General features: G+C 36.8%; 1 protein-coding gene across 2 annotated transcripts in view; it reads left to right on the plus strand.

Annotated features, from left to right (window-relative positions):
- The window catches only part of xrcc4 (X-ray repair complementing defective repair in Chinese hamster cells 4), a 66,524-nt gene that overhangs the window by 23,835 nt on the left and 24,709 nt on the right, over positions 1-17,980 (plus strand). For both annotated transcript variants that reach the window (XM_009305682.3, NM_200786.1), the window contains 4 exon segments: positions 2,164-2,330; positions 7,899-8,048; positions 10,137-10,282; positions 16,018-16,159. In XM_009305682.3, coding sequence (XP_009303957.1) covers positions 2,164-2,330; positions 7,899-8,048; positions 10,137-10,282; positions 16,018-16,159 — 605 coding nt within the window.

Raw genomic sequence — 17,980 nt, forward strand, 5'->3', positions numbered from 1 at the left:
TTTTTTTAGGTGTTTGTATGTTTAACTAATTTATTTATATTATTTATGTTTACTTCTCTCCTTGTTCAATCATTTCATTATTTATTTAATACATTCATGCTACTAATTCTATTTATTATGTTTTGTCTTATTTCCCTTTTTGTTTTTCTTTGCAGTCTTTTTTGTCTAATCTTAATTTTTATGCATCTGTCCATCCATCCACCCATCCATCCATCCATCCATCCATCCATCCATCCATCCATCCATCCATCCATCCATCCATCCATCCATCCATCCATCCCTCCATCCAAATTTTTGCTGCTGTTTTTTGCTCCTCAGTTTATTTTTTATGCATTATTTATGATTATTCAGACTTAAACCCCACATTTCTCTCTAATAATTCTCCCTGTTCTCAGGTCTGTTTGAGGTCTGTTGTCTTTCATTCACGTTTGCTGTCAGAGTTCATCTATTTGTGGATCAGATATCTCTGCCTGTCTTATCAATGTGTAAGAGTCCGGCTGGTGCTGTGTGTGCTGAAAAATGCGGCGCTGTGCATTCTTAAATTCAACCATTGTGTTTGCTGGTTGCATGTATTGTGTTCTGTTCTGTTCTGTTCTATTCTATTCTATTCTATTCTATTCTATTCTATTCTATTCTATTCTATTCTATTCTATTCTATTCTATTCTATTTTATTTTGTTCTGTTCTATTCTGTTTTATTCTATCAATTCATTAATTTATTTATTTACACATTTATTTAATTGTTGACAAATGTATTATTTATTTATTTGTTGATTGACTTTCTATTTATTTATTTGATTTGGTATTATTGCTTTTGCTTATAGTATTTTTCAATTTCAATTTTTATTATTTTGATTTGTCTTTCTTTGAATTACTACTTTAGTAAAAAATATACATCTTGTCATATTTTGAATTATATTTTTTAATGGTTTGGTAATTTTTTCATTACTGGATTTACTTTTTAGTTTGAGATATTATTTATTTTGGATAAATAATTAAATTCTATGCATCTGTCCATCCTTATCAAATTCCATTCATCCATCCATTCATCTATCCACCCAATTTGATTAATTTCATCCATCCATCCATTCAATTTCATTATATCCATCCATCCATTTAATTAATTCCACCCTATTCCGTCCAATTTCATCAATTCATCCATCCAATTACATCTGATTTCATTTATTCCATCCATTCATCCATCCAATTTCATTAATTCCATCTATTCGTTTATCCAAGTCCATCCAATTTTTTAAAATCGATCCACTTTCATCCATTCATTCATCTAATTCCATTCAATTTCATAAATTTTATTAATTCATTCATCTATTCATCCATCCAGTTTCATTAATTCCAACCATCTATTTAATTTCATTAATTTCATCCATCCAATTTCATCCATTCAATCATCCATCCATACAACTACATATAATTTCATTAATTCCATATTTGTTCATCCAGTTCCTTTTAATTTTCTTAATTCCATACATTCATCCATTAAATTTCATGTATTCATTCATCCAATTTTACAAAATTTTATAAATTCATTCATCCATCCATCTATTTAATTTCATTAATTCCATCCATCCATCCATCCATCCATCCATCCATCCATCCATCCATCCATCCATCCATCCATCCATCCATCCATCCATCCATCCATCCATCCATCCATCCATCCATCCATCCATCCATCCATCCATCCATCCATCCATCCATCCATCCATCCATCCATCCATCCATCCATCCATCCATCCATCCATCCATCCATCCCATTTTATAAATTCCATCTATGCGTTCATCAAATTGTATCCAATTTTATTTATCCATCCATTCATCTATTCATTTATCCATCCAATTTAATTAATTAATTAATTCATTCATTCATTAATGCACTCATCCGTCCAATTTTATTAATTAAATCAATCTATCCAGTTTCATTAACTCTGTCCATTCTTCCATCCAATTTCATCAATTTCCTTAATTCCATCCATTAATCCATCCCGTTCCGTCCCCTTCTCCACAATCACTAAGAACTTCACAGCTAAATCTCTGTCAGTGTTTTGTGGATCGTCTCTCACTCTCGCCTGTGTCTGTGTGCAGGAATGCTAATATCAGCAGAAGGTTTTCTATTATTAACGTGTCTCTGTCTTTCATTTGTCAGTTCAGGCTGGGCGTGGTGGATCTGCAGCCGGTGCCGGAGCCCACTGAAGTCATCCGGGAGCTCATTACTCACGGCCTGGAGCAAAGCTCACGTCTTCAGGCCTCAAACCAGCACCTGTTGGAGGAGAACCAGAAGCTGAGGAGAGAACAGCAGCACATCACTGAAGAGTAGGTCGACCTCCAGCTCTCACAACACTGCTCCTCTAATAGAGAGTTTCACTCATTAAGAGGATTTATAAGCTAGTTCAACCCCTCAGGAGCTTTTACTGGGATTTTGGAATAGCGGTTTGTAATTTATGAGTATGTTTTGGTCTGTGTGGTTAGCATTGGTCATCATTTACAACACATAAGCCATCCCTCAAATGCTGTTTTTGTTTTTTTGTTTTTTTTACTTTTGATTATAACATCCATCAATCCATTCCAGTCCATCCATCCCAATCTATTGAATCCAATCCAATTTAATCCTTCAATCCACATCATCCATCCTTCTTATCTCATCCCATTCAGACATCCATCAGTCACATCCAATCTCATTACATGTATTAATAAATATACATTCATCTATTTTGAGTCTATCCATTCTTTCAGTCCAATCCAGTCCATCTATCCATTCATCCATCCAATTTAATCCGTTTATCCATCCATCCATCCATCCAGTTCATCAAATTTAATTCATCCAATTTAATTAATTCAGTTAAATTCAATTCCTATCCCTCCATGCATCCATTCAATTTAATCCATCCATCTCAATCTATCCATCCCAATTCATCAGATTAAATTCATCAATTTCAACACAACACAACACAACACAACACAACACAACACAACACAACACAATACAATACAATCCATCCATCTCAATCTGTCCATCCCAATTCATCAGATTAAATTCATCCGTTTCAATACAATAAAACACAACACAACACGACACAGTACAACACAGTACAACACAGTACAACACAACACAACACAGTACAACACAGTACAACACAACACAACACAATACAACACAGTACAACACAACACAACACAACACAATACAACACAACACAATGCAATACAATACAATACAATACAATACAATACAGTACAGTACAGTACAATACATACAGTACAGTACAATACAATTCAAACTATTTCAATCCATCTATCCATTCATTCATCCATCCCAGTTCATTAAACTCAATTCATCCAGTTCAGTTCATCTAATTCAATTCCAACCCCTCCATGCATTCATTCAATTTAATCCACCCATCTTAATTTATCCAATTCTATTCATCCAATCCAATTAGTCCAACTCAGTTAATCTAATCCTATTGAATTAATTAAATTCATCCAATTCAATTCATGCACTGCAATTCAATTCAATTCATCCAATTAATTTAAGTTAAACTCAATCCATACAATACAATACAACGTAAAGCACATCAGTTAAATTAATTAATATTCTATATTAATATTAATATTAATATATATTATAAATTAAGTTAAATTCAATTCATACATTGCAATGCAATTCATCCAATTCAATTTACTTAAATTCAATCCATACAATACAATACAAAGCAACGCAATTCAATTCAATTCATCCAATTAAATTAAGTTAAACTCAATCCATACAATACAATACAATACAATACAAAGCAACGCAATTCAGTTCAATTCAATTCAATTTATCCAATTAAATTAAGTTAAATTCAATCCATACAATACAATACAAAGCAACGCAATTCAATTAATCCAACTAAATTAAGTTAAACTCAATCCATACAAAACAAAACAATACAATGCAGCGCAAAGCAACACAATTCAATTCAATTAATCCAGTTAAATTAGGTTAAACTCAATCCATACAATACAATACAATGCAATGCAATTCAATTAAATTAATTTAATTAAATTAAGTTCAATTCAATTCAAACGTTGCAATGCAATTTATCCAATTCAATTAAGTTTAATTCCATCCGTCCATCCATCCATCCATCCATCCATCCATCCATCCATCCATCCATCCATCCATCCATCCATCCATCCATCCATCCATCCATCCATCCATCCATCCATCCATCCATCCATCCATCCATCCATCCATCCATCCATCCATCCATCCATCCATCCAGTTTAACCCAAACACTTCTGTATTAGACAAAAGGCTGTTTATTTTTTTTTTATTTATTCAGATGAAACTAATTTATCCTTTTGGTGTTTTAAAACTTGACTGAAATAAAGGTAAAAAAGCTACTAATGTGGGGAATGTGCTCAGGGTACATTTCTTTGTTTCTGCGAATGTCTCCTTATTAATTTATTCTTTAACATAATACCAGATGTAAAGTCAGGTCATTGACCTCTTCGTGATTCCAGAGAAAGGCCGTCTCTCCCTCCTCATCATCTGCTGTGATTCAGAATAAAAGCTGCATTTTCAAATGGTTGCTAAGGAAGTCCAGATACACAAGTGTTTGCTGTGATACTCATCTTAAAATAGGGGAACTGAATGTAAGTGAGCACAGATCAGCTTTTTTTTTTGGCTGATTGAGGGCACATGACGCATTCAGGAGTGGGTGGCGGAGCACAAGGGAATCCCTGAACAACCTGATGAGGGTTTGCTTTCTTTTCTTGTTCTCCATGTGCTTCAATGTTTCCTCTGTGAGAAACCGCAGCAGTGACATCACCGACCGCCACACTTTCTAACATCTTCCAGAAGCTCAATTATGGGGAATTAGTAATGCTGACCAACACCAACAACACTTTACTGATGGACACCGGACAGTGCACAAAAATGAGATCAGGTGTCTATTGGCTAGTTCTCACCAAAAATTAAAATGTAATCATTATTTGAGCACAAAAACAAACCTCGGTTCACTTGGCGTTTCTGTGTGGAGTTTGCATGTTCTCCCTGCCTTTGCGTGGGTTTCCTCCGGGTGCTCCGGTTTCCCCCACAGTCCAAAGACATGCAGTACAGGTGAATTGGGTAGGCTAAATTGTCCGAGTGTGTGTGGATGTTTCCCAGAGATGGGTTGTGGCTGGAAGGGCATCCGCTGCGTAAAAACTTGCTGGATAAGTTGGCGGTTCATTCCGCTGTGGCGACCCCGGATTAATAAAGGGTCTAAGCTGACAAGAAAATGAATGAATAATTAACTTCCTAAACTCTGGGACCCGGTAGTACCGGTCCATACTGGCCCAATACCCCCATAAGTGGTTTTGTTCTTTTATTAATTGGAATATAATAACTTTTGCATAGATTATAATAGACATTTATCTTTTCTCTATTATTACTGACATGTGCAGGAATCACCAAAATGAAGTACAGCAACCTCGACCACAGAGGGCCCTATCATACACCCGGCGCAGTGTGGCGCAAGGCGTGGCGCAATAGTCTTTTGGTAGTTTCAGCTTGGCGCAAGAGTTGTTTTGAGGCGTTGCGCTACGCTGTTTAAATAGCAAATGCATTAGCGCTCATTTGTGCGCTCATAGGCGTTCTGGTCTAAAAAGGAAGGCGTTCTGAGGCGCACTGCTGGCGCGTCGCTATTTTGAGAAACTATAATAGATTTTTCATTAGACCAAAACTAACCCGGTCTAAACTCCAGCGCAGAGTTGCGCCTCGCTTACACACTGCTTAATACACACAAGAGAGCAATAGGCAAATATCTTTACATATGAAAAAATGTAAATATTAAGGATATATATAGGATATAATAAGAATAGATATAGGATATAAACATAAAGGATTAAAATATTACAAAACATATTATTTTCTAGCCTACATAAATATGAAAAATCACTGCTTTTATGTCTTCTTCATCTCGGGAGGCTTTTTCAGTTCATTCAATTTGCTTTTGTATAACGTTATTATTATTAGCAGTATTATTTATTATATCCATATTTATATTTATTTTATTAAAAACAAGCTTAGATTTGTCCACCTGTCAGGTTTTAGACTATATGGGGCACAGCATGTGTTTTAGGATATAACTCAGGTTTTTGAGCACACTTTGTTATTATTATTCATTTATTAGTTTGCTGGAAATTAGAACTGAATTTAGAAATAGTTTTAAAATGAATCTTTGCTCTGTTTAACAGTTTTCTGTTAAAAATTTTTTTCAACTGTTAACTGTTTGCTTGTGAAATGCTAAGTTTTTCTACTTAGACTTATTTTACGTCCTGTAAATAGCGAATGTGCTCTTGGCGTGACGCAGCTGACTCTTAAAGGGAATGGGAGATGAGACTCTGATTGTTTTTTTCTTAAAACACACCTATAACTCATTAAGAAAATAAACTCAACCCTTTTAGACCATGCAACTTGGCGCAAAGTGGATTTTCCCGTCCGTAACTTAGCAAAAATGCGTTCTGACACACCCTGAAAGCGTTTGCTCCCTGCGTTTTGCGCTCTGCGCATGGACCATCAAAATAGAGCCCGTAGAAACTAAAAGGCACTCTTTTAAATTTGAGCTTACAAAAAAAGTGCCTCTTTTTTGAGGGAATTTATTATGAAACAGACAACATATACAACTATTTTAATCACTCTCAAAAGTGTTTTATGAAAATTATAAGTGTTTTCTTTAAAATGATACCAAACTTTTGCATTTGCACCCCTGCATGTGGATTTGGGAAGCTTTTAAGTTTGAGTAGGCAAAATCCAGGCGGAAACCTCAAAATAGCACTTGACTTTTTTTTTTTTTGAATCTGAATAAAAATAAACATTTACACAGGTAAATAAATAGACTCACTGATGGACTAAAAACCTGCAAGAAACTCTGTATTTCTGCGTGTGCAGATTCCATGTGGGCCTGCTAGTAACTGTGTTCTTGTTTGTCCTCGCCATAATGACATGATGAAGAATTTTTACTAGTTATTTTGCAGGATTCTGCTTACAGAGGAATGTAAAGGCTTAACTAGGTTAATTAGGATAATATAGGCAAATTAGGATAATTTGTCAAGTCATTGTACATTTGTGGTTTGTTCTGTAGCCGGATAAAAAAAATCAAGGGGGATAAAATTGACCTCATAAGTTTTTACATTTTCAAAAAATATATAATTATGCATCATTTTAATAATTTAAACTTTTATTCTAGCCAAACTAAAAAAAATAAGATTTTGCCTGAAGAAAAATATAACAGGAAACACTGTGAAAATGTGTCTTGCTTTGCACTTATGAATTATTAGGGAAAATATTGGGGAAATATTTAAGAGGAATACATACGTTTTGTACAGTAGGTTGATCATTTTTGTCTTCAACTTTATTTCGTAATATGAGTTCATTGTCATGGTTGGCGCAGTGGGTAGCACATTTGCCTCACATCAAGAAATCTGCTGGTTCGAGCCCCGGCAGGGTCAGTGGTCATTTCTGTGTGGAGTTTGCATGTTCTCCCTTTATTGTGTGCTCTGATTTCCCCCACAGTCCAAACACACGCGCTGTAGGGGAATTGATGAACTACATTGGCTGTAGTGTATGTGAGTGTGTGCAAGAGCGTGTGGGTGTTTTCCAGTGTTGGGTTGCTGCTAAAAGGGCATCCGCTGCGTATAACATTTTATGGATAAGTTGAGGGTTCATTTTGCTGTGGCGACCCCTGATTAATAAAGGGACTAAGCCGAAAATGAATGAATGAGATCTGTCACACCGCCCAGCCCTAGTTGAGTGTTTATCTGCTTTAAAACCACCAAAGTAATACAAACACCCCCGCAACTAAACATTTCCACTCCTGTCCATGCCAGCTATTTAGATCTCTCTGTGTTTTTCAGGATGGAACGATACGTGAAGGGAAAGGAGGCGTTAGAGAGAGACCTGTACAGCCGCTTTGTGCTGGTCCTCAATGAGAAGAAAGCCAAACTCCGAGCCCTGCAGCAGAGGGTCCGAGAGCTGGAGGAGGCTGAGGAGGAGAGATCACCGAGGTAAAGAAGAAAGAAAAGACCAGCGCCACATTTCATCAGGATCTTTCTCTCACTTTTTCCCCGCTTTCCTGTTATTAAACATTCGATTTCGTTAGGTAATCCCATGATCGCATTACGCTGATTTCCACTTCCAGTTTTGTGTTGAGTCATTTTCCTGTCTGTGCTCATGATTCAAACTTAAAATGAGCAAAACATCTGTTCTAAAATTAGGAAGGTTTACAGTAGTCAGCAGTTGAAGTTGGACAGAGTAGTCCTAAAAATGATTTTTTTATCAACTTCAAATATTGAGTAATGTACACTCACCGGCCACTTTATTAGGTACACCTGTCCAACTGTTTGTTAACGCAAGTTTCTAATCAGCCAATCACATGGCAGCAACTCAATGCATTTAGGCATGTAGACACAGTCAAGACAATCTGCTGCCATTCAAACTGAGCATCAGAATGGGGAAGAAAGGGGATTTAAGTGACTTTGAACGTGGCATGGTTGTTGCTGGCAGACGTGCTGCTCTGAGTATTTCAGAAACTGCTGATCTACTGGGATTTTCATGCACAACCATCTCTAGGGTTTACAAAGAATGGTCTGAAAAAGAGGAAATATCCAGTGAGTGGCAGTTCTGTGGGCGCAAATGCCTTGTTGATGCCAGAGGTCTGAGGAGAATGGCCAGACTGGTTCCAGCTGATAGAAAGGCAACAGTGACTCAAATAAGCACTCGTTACAACCGAGCTCTGCAGAATTTCGGATGGTCGGGTCAGAATTTGACCTCAAAAACATGAAAGCATGGCTCCATCCTGCCTTGTATCAGCGGTTCAGGCTGGTAATGATGTAAGGAAGATTTTCTTGGCACACTTTGGGCTCATTAGTACCAGTTGAGCATGGTGTCAACGCCACAGCCTACCTGAGTATTGTTGCTGACCATGTCCATCCCTTTATGAGCACAGTGTCTCCATCTTCTGATGGCTACTTCCAGCAGGATAACGCAGCATGTCATAAAGTTCAATCATCTCAGACTGGTTTCTTGAACATGACAATGAGTTCACTGTACTCAAATGGCCTCCACAGTCACCAGAGCTCAATCCAATAGAGCACCTTCGGGATGTGGTGGAACGGGAGATTGACATCATGCATGTGCAGCCGACAAATCTGCAGCAACTGTGTGATGCTATCATGACAACATGGAGCAAAATCTCTGAGGAATATTTCCAGTAGCTTGTTGAATCTAAAGGGGGTCCAACCTGGTACTAGTAAGGTGTACCTAACAAAGTGGCCGGTGAGTGTTGTTCACAATTATTGATAACTAAAGACAAAAATGCATTTAGCAGATGCTTTTGTCCAAATCTACTCACAATCGAGGAGGTGTTCAGCGATTCAACAAGAGAAGGCAAAGCAAACAACAAGGGCTGATTATATAAAGGAACTGCTAGTGCTCAGAGAATTAAGTGCTTGATAGTAAGGAGGGGGAGTTGTTTTGGATATAGAGAGAGAGTGTTTTCTACAGGTGGTTTGTCAAGCTTATTCACCTGTGTGAGGCACACTCAGAATTGCATAATGTTTTAAGGTTGTTGTTTTAAGGTGGTATGGTGGGGGGGGGTATGGTGCAGTAAAGGGGGTCCTGTTTTTTAATGCAATCATTTATTAAACGGATGTTCTTCAAATGTTTGTGATTTGTGGCTTTTTAAAGTTAGATGTCCTACCAACTTGGCACAATATTGTCACATAATGTATCATGTAACGTCACATGACCCTTCAGAAATCATTCTAAAATCCTGCTTATGTGTTTAAGGGCGTACTCACAATAGGTACAGTTGCCTTGAACCGTGCCGAAGCGCGCTTGCCCCACCCCCCTCCCCGCCCTTCTTTTTTTATACCCTTTTTGTAAGGTATAATTTAGGAATTTAAAAATATATGCATTTTAAAAATATCTGTACATGTGCTTAATGAGATTTTTTATTTAAAAATAATAATATCTTATTTTAAACTGTAGTGTATACCGTATGAACACATCATCAAACCTGTTCACACAAACTTTTTCGTTAGTTTGTCATCTGAATGCATTCAGTGCGTGTTGTACTTGTTCTGTTCTCTTAGAAAGAAAAAGGCAGATAGTGAAGATCATGAAGCGGTGGAGGCGGCAGCAGATAAGAGTCCTGATGAAGAGAGTGATTATGGAGGAAGTACGGAAGATGAACAGGAAGCAGAACCCAAACGCCTCGACCCAAAACCTCCTACAGAAGGTGAATCTGTTTATTTAAAGTTTATCGAATTTTATTTTTTGTTCTGTTTTATTTTTTTGCTTTATTTTTGTTTTGTTTAATGTTTTGTCAATCAATTATTTTATTTTATGTTTTGTTTTATTTTGTTTTATGTTTTATTTATTTGTTTTATTTTATTTTATATTTTATTTTAATTTTTTGCTATTTTATTTTGTTTTGTTATATTTTTTGTTTTATTTGGTTTGTTATTTTATGTTTTTTATTTTATTTAATGTTTTGTTTTATTTTGTTTTTTGTTATTTGTGTTATTTTATTATATTATTTTTGTTTTGTTTCAATTTATTTATTTATTTTTGTTTCATTTAATTTTTTTTATTTTGTTATTTTTTGTTTTATTTTATTTTATATATATATATATATATATATAATATAATTATTTTATATATATATATATATATATATATATATATATATATATATATATATATATTTATAGTTTAGTTTTTTAATGTTTTTTTTATTTTATTTTTCATTTTATATTATTTTTGGTTTGTTTTATTTATTTAATTATTTTGCTTTTATATTTTGTTATTTTATTTTTAAAATTTTAGATTATTTTTTGTTTTGTTTATTTATTTTTTATTTAATTTTTTTGTTTTGTTTTATGTTTTGTTTATTTATTTATGATTTTTTTTTGTCTTCCTGGCAAGTGTTTCTTGCAGGTGGTTTGTCAAGCCCACTCACCTGCATGGAGCACACTCGCTCATCCTACAGTTATGTGATGCATTGCATGTATGCTTCACTAAAAAGACAGGCCTTTAATCATGTTTTAAACATCTTGAAGGATGATTTGAATCCGCTTGAGACGTAACATCACTATAGGTATCCCGAATCTTTTTTTTTCAGTACAAAAGTTGCTTACCCAACTATGATGACGTCATCTGCTAAAATTGTTCCTTGGCAACCCAGTGTGCGTTTGTTGTATTTCGACATCAGGCTGTGTTTGGGGGCTCCATTGAGTCACAGTTTGGAGGCACAGAAAGGGAAATGAGGTGGAGTCGCCACATGATTTAGTCCGAGTTGCTCAATTCCTCTGTTTTTCCCCCTGTGTAAACCCTGCAGAGTCAGAAAAGTGAAGCGCAGCACCGTCAGAAAAGCCCCTTTCACAGTCACGTGACGCTGTAAACAGTGTGAATTGTAGTGTATGGTTGCTAGGTGTGATTCGTCTTGGTTTAGATTCTCAGACAGAGCCTTTTGAGCTTCAGTTATTGTCCGTTTCCCTTCTCGAGTCAGTGGTGTGTGTTTCAGAGTGTGTGTTTGGGAATGTTTTTGTGCTTAAAGAGATTTTACATGAAGCGTAATTTAAGCCTTTAATGTGGTTTGGTTGTTTGTTGCACCAAATAGTGAGTTAAACCCATGTAGTTTCATAGTAGTATCTGTTTAGAGGTTTTCAACCTCTCAGGACACACACACCCCCTAGTTTGTCCAATTTTGACCTCTTAATGCCAATTCTTTACATCGAAAAAAGTCAGCTGGTTTATCTTTTAACATCGAATGTTTTGTTGGTAAGGGATGCTGAAGGATCACTGAAGGCGTATATTTTGTTATCATAATGATCTAATGTGACCATAAGATCGTAACTGTACTGTGTGTTTACACAGTGGCCATGTTTATAAATGTAAACACACGAAAACAACATTAACATTATAGCAGACACTGTAAACAGCCCATTCTCAGCCACTAGACTGTTCTGACAGGGTATTCCAGTGTCAGAATGTTGTGGGACTGCTGTACAGGAGTTATGATTAGGGATTATAGATCATGAAATTCAGCGTTTTTTTATTTTAAGCATGACAGTAATACATGAGCGCGGTTATGAATGTGTTAAATCAATGGTTCTCTAACTGTGGTACGTGTCCCACTAGTGGTACGCCGGCTATCTTCTAGTGGTACGTGGAGAAATCAAATTTGTCATGTGTACATGCTACATTCATTCATTCATTCATTTTCTTGTCGGCTTAGTCCCTTTATTAATCCGGGGTCGCCACAGCGGAATGAACCGCCAACTTATCCAGCAAGTTTTTACACAGCGGATGCCCTTCCAGCCGCAACCCAACTCTGGGAAACATCCACACACACATTCATACACTACAGACAATTTAGCCTACCCAATTCACCTGTACCGCATGTCTTTGGGCTGTGGGGGAAACCGGAGCACCCGGAGGAAACCCACGCGAAGGCAGGGAGAACATGCAAACTCCACACAGAAACGGCAACTGAGCCGAGGTTTGACCCAGCGACCTTCTTGCTGTGAGGCGACAGCACTACCTACTGCGCAACTGCCTCGCCCCTTTAGGCCAATTTAGTTTGTTCAATTGACTTATAGCCGGAAACGGGAGCACCAGGAGGAAACCCACGCCCACACGGGGAGAGCATGCAAACTCCACACAGAAATGCCAACTGACCCAGATGGGACTCGAACCAGCGACCTTCTTTCTGTGAGCCCACAGTGCTAACCACTGAGCCACCGTGCCGCCCCATTTACATGTTTATCAACTAAATTCATCCCCAAATTGCACAAGTTAATGTTGCTGCTAAATATAATATACAAAAGATTTACAGTCACTGCTTTGATTTTTGCAATTTGTATTTTTGACACCTAACAGTGCACCATACATGCCTGGGTCAAAATGACTCGCGAATGTAAAACTGTGTGTGTGTTTTTAATTCTTTTAATGAGTCAAATCCATGCTTTACTTCTCTGATAAGTGGGAATGCAGCTGAATGTGGTATGAGGGTTAAACCAGTGGAGACATTACACACTAACTACTGTCAAAATGCAAATAGCAGATGAAATTCACTGCAGTTTTGAGCATTCTCCCACTGTGCTATGCTGTCGTATCACATGAGGCTGACGCAGTCCTGCTGTTTTGTTGCATGTAAGATGCTGAATGTTGATGTTCGACATGTTTTTAATGCGTTTATGATGCTGATTGTGTTCGCAGAATCCTATCTTGGCCGTCAGCCTGCGAGAACCTCCATTAATCCTGTTCAGAGTCATTTATACAAGCAAACATTCACAAATATCAGTAAATCATCTCCTGCTTTGTTTTTTGAATGGCTGAAAGCATCATATTGGCAGCAGATGACTATGGAGCTCATAGAATGAATTAGAAGAAAGTATTAAAAACTGCTTGATGCATTTTAAATAAACCTGAGGAATTGAATTAAATAGAGCGGCGCAGTGGCTGTGGTTAGCACTATTGCCTCTCAGCTAGAAGGTCGCTGGTTTGAGCCTCCGCTGGGTCGGTTGGAATTTCTGTGTGGAGTTTGCATGTTCTCCCCGTGTTGGCGTGGGGTTCCTCTGGCTGGTCCGGTTTCCCCCACAGTCCATCAATAAAGGGAATATTTAATGGAAGGAAAATGAATGAATGAATGAAATAAAAAGTATGGAAATACAGAAAAATATTCAGATAATTATATAATATTAGTAATAAACATGCCTCTAATTAAAATATATATTTATCTATCTATAATATCTGTATAATATCTATACAGTGCTCAGCATCATTGAGTACACCTCTCACAGATCTCTAAATGAATAAAAAATTTATATAGCAGGGCTCGAAATAAACCTTTTTGCTTGGTAGCACCGGTGCTCCTAACTTTTAAAATGTAGGCGCATCAGCCAAAATTTAGTCGCACCCACCAATTATAAGCATCGTTACTACAAGTGTTATACAAGCATATTTATTGCAATTGAAATCAACAGTATTTAAACTAATAAGCAAAAAAATATATATGCAAGCGTGAGGAAAATATGTCTCTATGAAATCCCGTTATCACAAGACAATAGATTTTTATAACATAACTGAGTGAGCAAAAGATACACGGAGCGCTCATCGGCCCTGCACACACTGCTGGACATGAATGAATCTGTTAACGATATAACTGTGCTGTTCTCACGGGTGCTGTCTGATATTGCACTGATGCTTTTGACATATACTGTACCTTATTATATGCATACGTTGTGTTAATAGCCATAGCTGTCTTTTCATGAGCAGCGATGTTAGTTCACTCAGTGTAAGCCTGTTTGCGATGGTGTACGTGATGTTAAATTTGACATATAGCTGCCACTTGCACGGCGGACAGCATCTGGCGATTATATGAAGGATTAAACTGAAGCTCTCGTGCTAGATGTGGCAAACAGTTACCTGAAAATCCCACCCCACAGACTTTTCATAGCGGACTTGAAGCCAACGGAAGTCTTTTATCCACTCTCTATTCACATTCAGCACATGATCACTAGTAAGATGTGTCATTATTTGTAACTTTAGATGCCATGGTGTCTAAAACAAAATCTGTCAGTGTTATCTTCATTCTCATCTTCAGCACTTTACAGTTTTTCGCAGTAGTAGCTCTCTCTGTCATCACAAGCCAGAAGGTATTGACTGAGTGATTGACAGCTGATATTTCAGTGCTAGAGCAGTGGGCCAATAATAAGAGTGCGAAGGCGGGGCAAGCATTACGGACTTTGCTTTGTTTACTGCAGCAATTTGACATGACAACTGTTTTAAACCATTCCTGAGCGCTGCATTTCAAGTGCAGAGATGCATTCTGCATGAATGTCTCCCGAATCCCCCTATGTGGTGAACATTTTGCAGTAAAAACTGGTCACACACAACAATTTTATGCACTCGCACAAATGCTCCCAATTATATTTTGAGGTCGCATAAATAAAATTTCAGGCGCATATGCCACCAAAATGGTTGCAATTTTAATCCTGTCTATATTCATCTGATTAATCATTACCAAATCCATAACTGTAACTAATCCAACAAAAAAAAAAAAAAAAAAACGGTAGTCAAATTAGTATGTTAGGCAACGAAATTTAAATAAACAGAAAAAATCTAGAGATACAAAAAAAAAAAAATCTAATTTAGTTAATTTGTTGTTGTAATTTTATTTTCTTGCAATAACTCATTTGAATTTAAGTGTATTATCTTTCTATTCTTAAAGATGTTCGGTGATCAAACTCTTATTTTAATGAATATACCTGTTTAATAAAACTGATTAGTTTAAAGCACCTTATATATTCAAAAAGGCGGCAACACCAAAGCTCCAACATACAAGTTTATTAAATGAAAAAGGCTGACACAAAGCATGTGACGCTTCAAGCACACGGCTCTTCATCAGACAGTTCAAAAGCACCCAAATATTTTGGCTATATTTATTCTACGTTTATGCTGAGCACTGTGTTCTCAAAACAAATAGTCCGTACCATTTCTGTCCGAGAAAATGTGGCTAAATTCAGAAAAACTAAAACAAATCTACACACTAAACAACGCTGAGTTATTCATTTCACCCAATGGTTGAGTTAAACATATTTGGTGCTTTGTTAGGTTATGTTTAACCTTTATTAGGTTATTTATTAATAACTCAACCAGTTGGGTTAAATATTTGGTGCTTTGTTGGGTTATTTATGACCTTTATTTGGTTATAACTCAGCCAGGGCGACGCAGTGGCGCAGTAGGTAGTGCTGTCGCCTCACAGCAAGAAGGTCGCTGATTCAATCCTCGGCCAGTTGGTGTTTCTGTGTGGAGTTGGCATGTTCTCCCTGTGGGTTTCCTCCGGGTGCTCCGGTTTCCCCCACAGCCCAAAGACATGCGGTACAGGTGAATTGGGTAGGCTAAATTGTCCGTAGGCTTTTGCGCATCTGCTAGAGCCCATGAACATCTCCATGTTTTGTCTCTCAGAGATGCCAGAATGCAGCCCGATGGATGACAGTCTGAATGACATCACAGACGTGGCTCCGTGCCGTAAACGCCGCCATCGGCACCTGCAGCAACTCGAGGCTCAAGCCAAACGCAAAACGCTGGAGCAGCAGCACAGATCCAGGTATCACATTCACAGATCCTCACTCTCCATCTCTGCATGACACCCATAAACCCCTGCGACTTTCTGCCTGTATAAACCTTAACATAAATAACTCAATATAAATATAGATATATGCTCTCCAACAGTTTCTTGGGAAAAGCTAAATGAATGACGTTGCATAAAAATGTCAGTGAATATTCCGCTTGTCTTACTCTCTGGTGTCCATTTCACACAATCCTGGACGCAGCGTTCTCTCCATCCCTGCAGACAGAAGCCAGTTTCTCAGAATCCTCTTCAATTTTCAGGAAATCATTGGTCTTTTTCCATGTGTCTTGCGTTTATTCCAGCTAGAGCCCCCCTTGGTGCTTGTGTCTCAGGCACTTTTTTATTCATTATTAGAAAACGTGTATCATTTCATCTCCTGGTTTGCCAGTACTTTCTCAGTGGCTTCCATAATTGTACCATAAAAATCCTATGAATGGTTTCGATTTGCATTGAGCCAGTCCTGAGAAAACCTGTTGTGTTTGTCCTGAAATACTCCCTGTTTTGGAGATTATTTGGTGATGGTTTTTATTCTGTAGTTGTTGTATCAGTGTTATTGTTCCTGGGTGATTCGTTCATGGTTTCCCACAGTCTCATCCATCCTTTGTTGGAGGTTTTCTTGGTTATTTTTCATTTGTATGGTTGATTTACTTGTTTTCCAGTAGTTTTGGTTGGTTTCTATTGTTTTCCAGTCGGTTGTCTGATTGGTTTGTTTCCATATCAGTATTCTGGTCATTAGTTCAGTTAATTGGTTCATTTCTTTGTTCATTTGTCCAATTAACTAGATGGTTTGTTTGTTTTCCAGTCAATTACCTGATTGGTTGGTTTGTTTTCTGATTGCTTTTCTAGTTAATTAGTTGGTTTGTTTGTCTGATAGTTTTTTTTTTTGGTGATCTTTTTATCCCAATTGATTTTTGCTTTGTTTTGTTTAGTTTTTTGCAGTTTTTTGATTGGTTTGTTTGTTTGTTTTTCTGTCATTTTTGTAGTCAATTAGTTTAGATTTTTCAGTCAATTTTCTGATTGGTTGGTTTGTTTTCTAGTTGGTTTTCTAGTCAATTAATCAGTTTGTTTATTTCTTATTTGCTTTGTTTTTCAGTAGTTTTTCTGATTGATTTATTTGTTTTTTTTTATAAGTTTTATTCAGTTAATTGCTAAATTTGTTTGTTTTCCAGTTGGTTTTCTGATTGGTAAGTTTGTTTTCCGGGCAGTTAATTAGTTGCTTTGTTTGTCTTCTGGTCAGTTAATTACTGTAGCTGCTTTATTTTTTTCCAGTCAGTGTTCAGATTGGTTTGTTTGTTGACTGGTCATTTTTCTAGTTAATTAGTTGGTTGGTTTGTTTTCCAGTTGTTTTTCTAATCGGTTTGTTTCTGTTTTCCAGTTAGTTGTTCAGTTAATTAGTTAATTTGTCTGTTAACTTGTCTAGTTAGCTAGTTGGTTGGTTTTTCAGTAAATTTATTGATTGGTTTGTTTGTTTTCTGGTTGGTTTTCTGATTGGTTTGTTTGTTTTCCAGGCATCTTCTTGATTGGTTTGTTTGTTTTCTGGTCATTTGTCCAGTTAATTGGTTTGTTTTATTTATTTACCATTTGGTTAGTTTGTTTTGTTGGAGGTTTTCTTGGTTATTTTTCATTTGTATGGTTGATTTGCTTGTTTTCCAGTAGTTTTGGTTTGTTTCTATTGTTTTCCAGTCGGTTTCCTGATTGGTTTGTTTCCATATTAGTATTCTGGTCATTAGCTCAGTTAATTGGTTTATTTGTTTATTCATTTGTCTAGTTAACTAGACGGTTTGTTTGTTTTCCAGT

The sequence above is a fragment of the Danio rerio genome, chromosome 10 (genome assembly GCF_049306965.1).
Source record: "Danio rerio strain Tuebingen ecotype United States chromosome 10, GRCz12tu, whole genome shotgun sequence".
Taxonomy (NCBI): domain Eukaryota; kingdom Metazoa; phylum Chordata; class Actinopteri; order Cypriniformes; family Danionidae; genus Danio; species Danio rerio.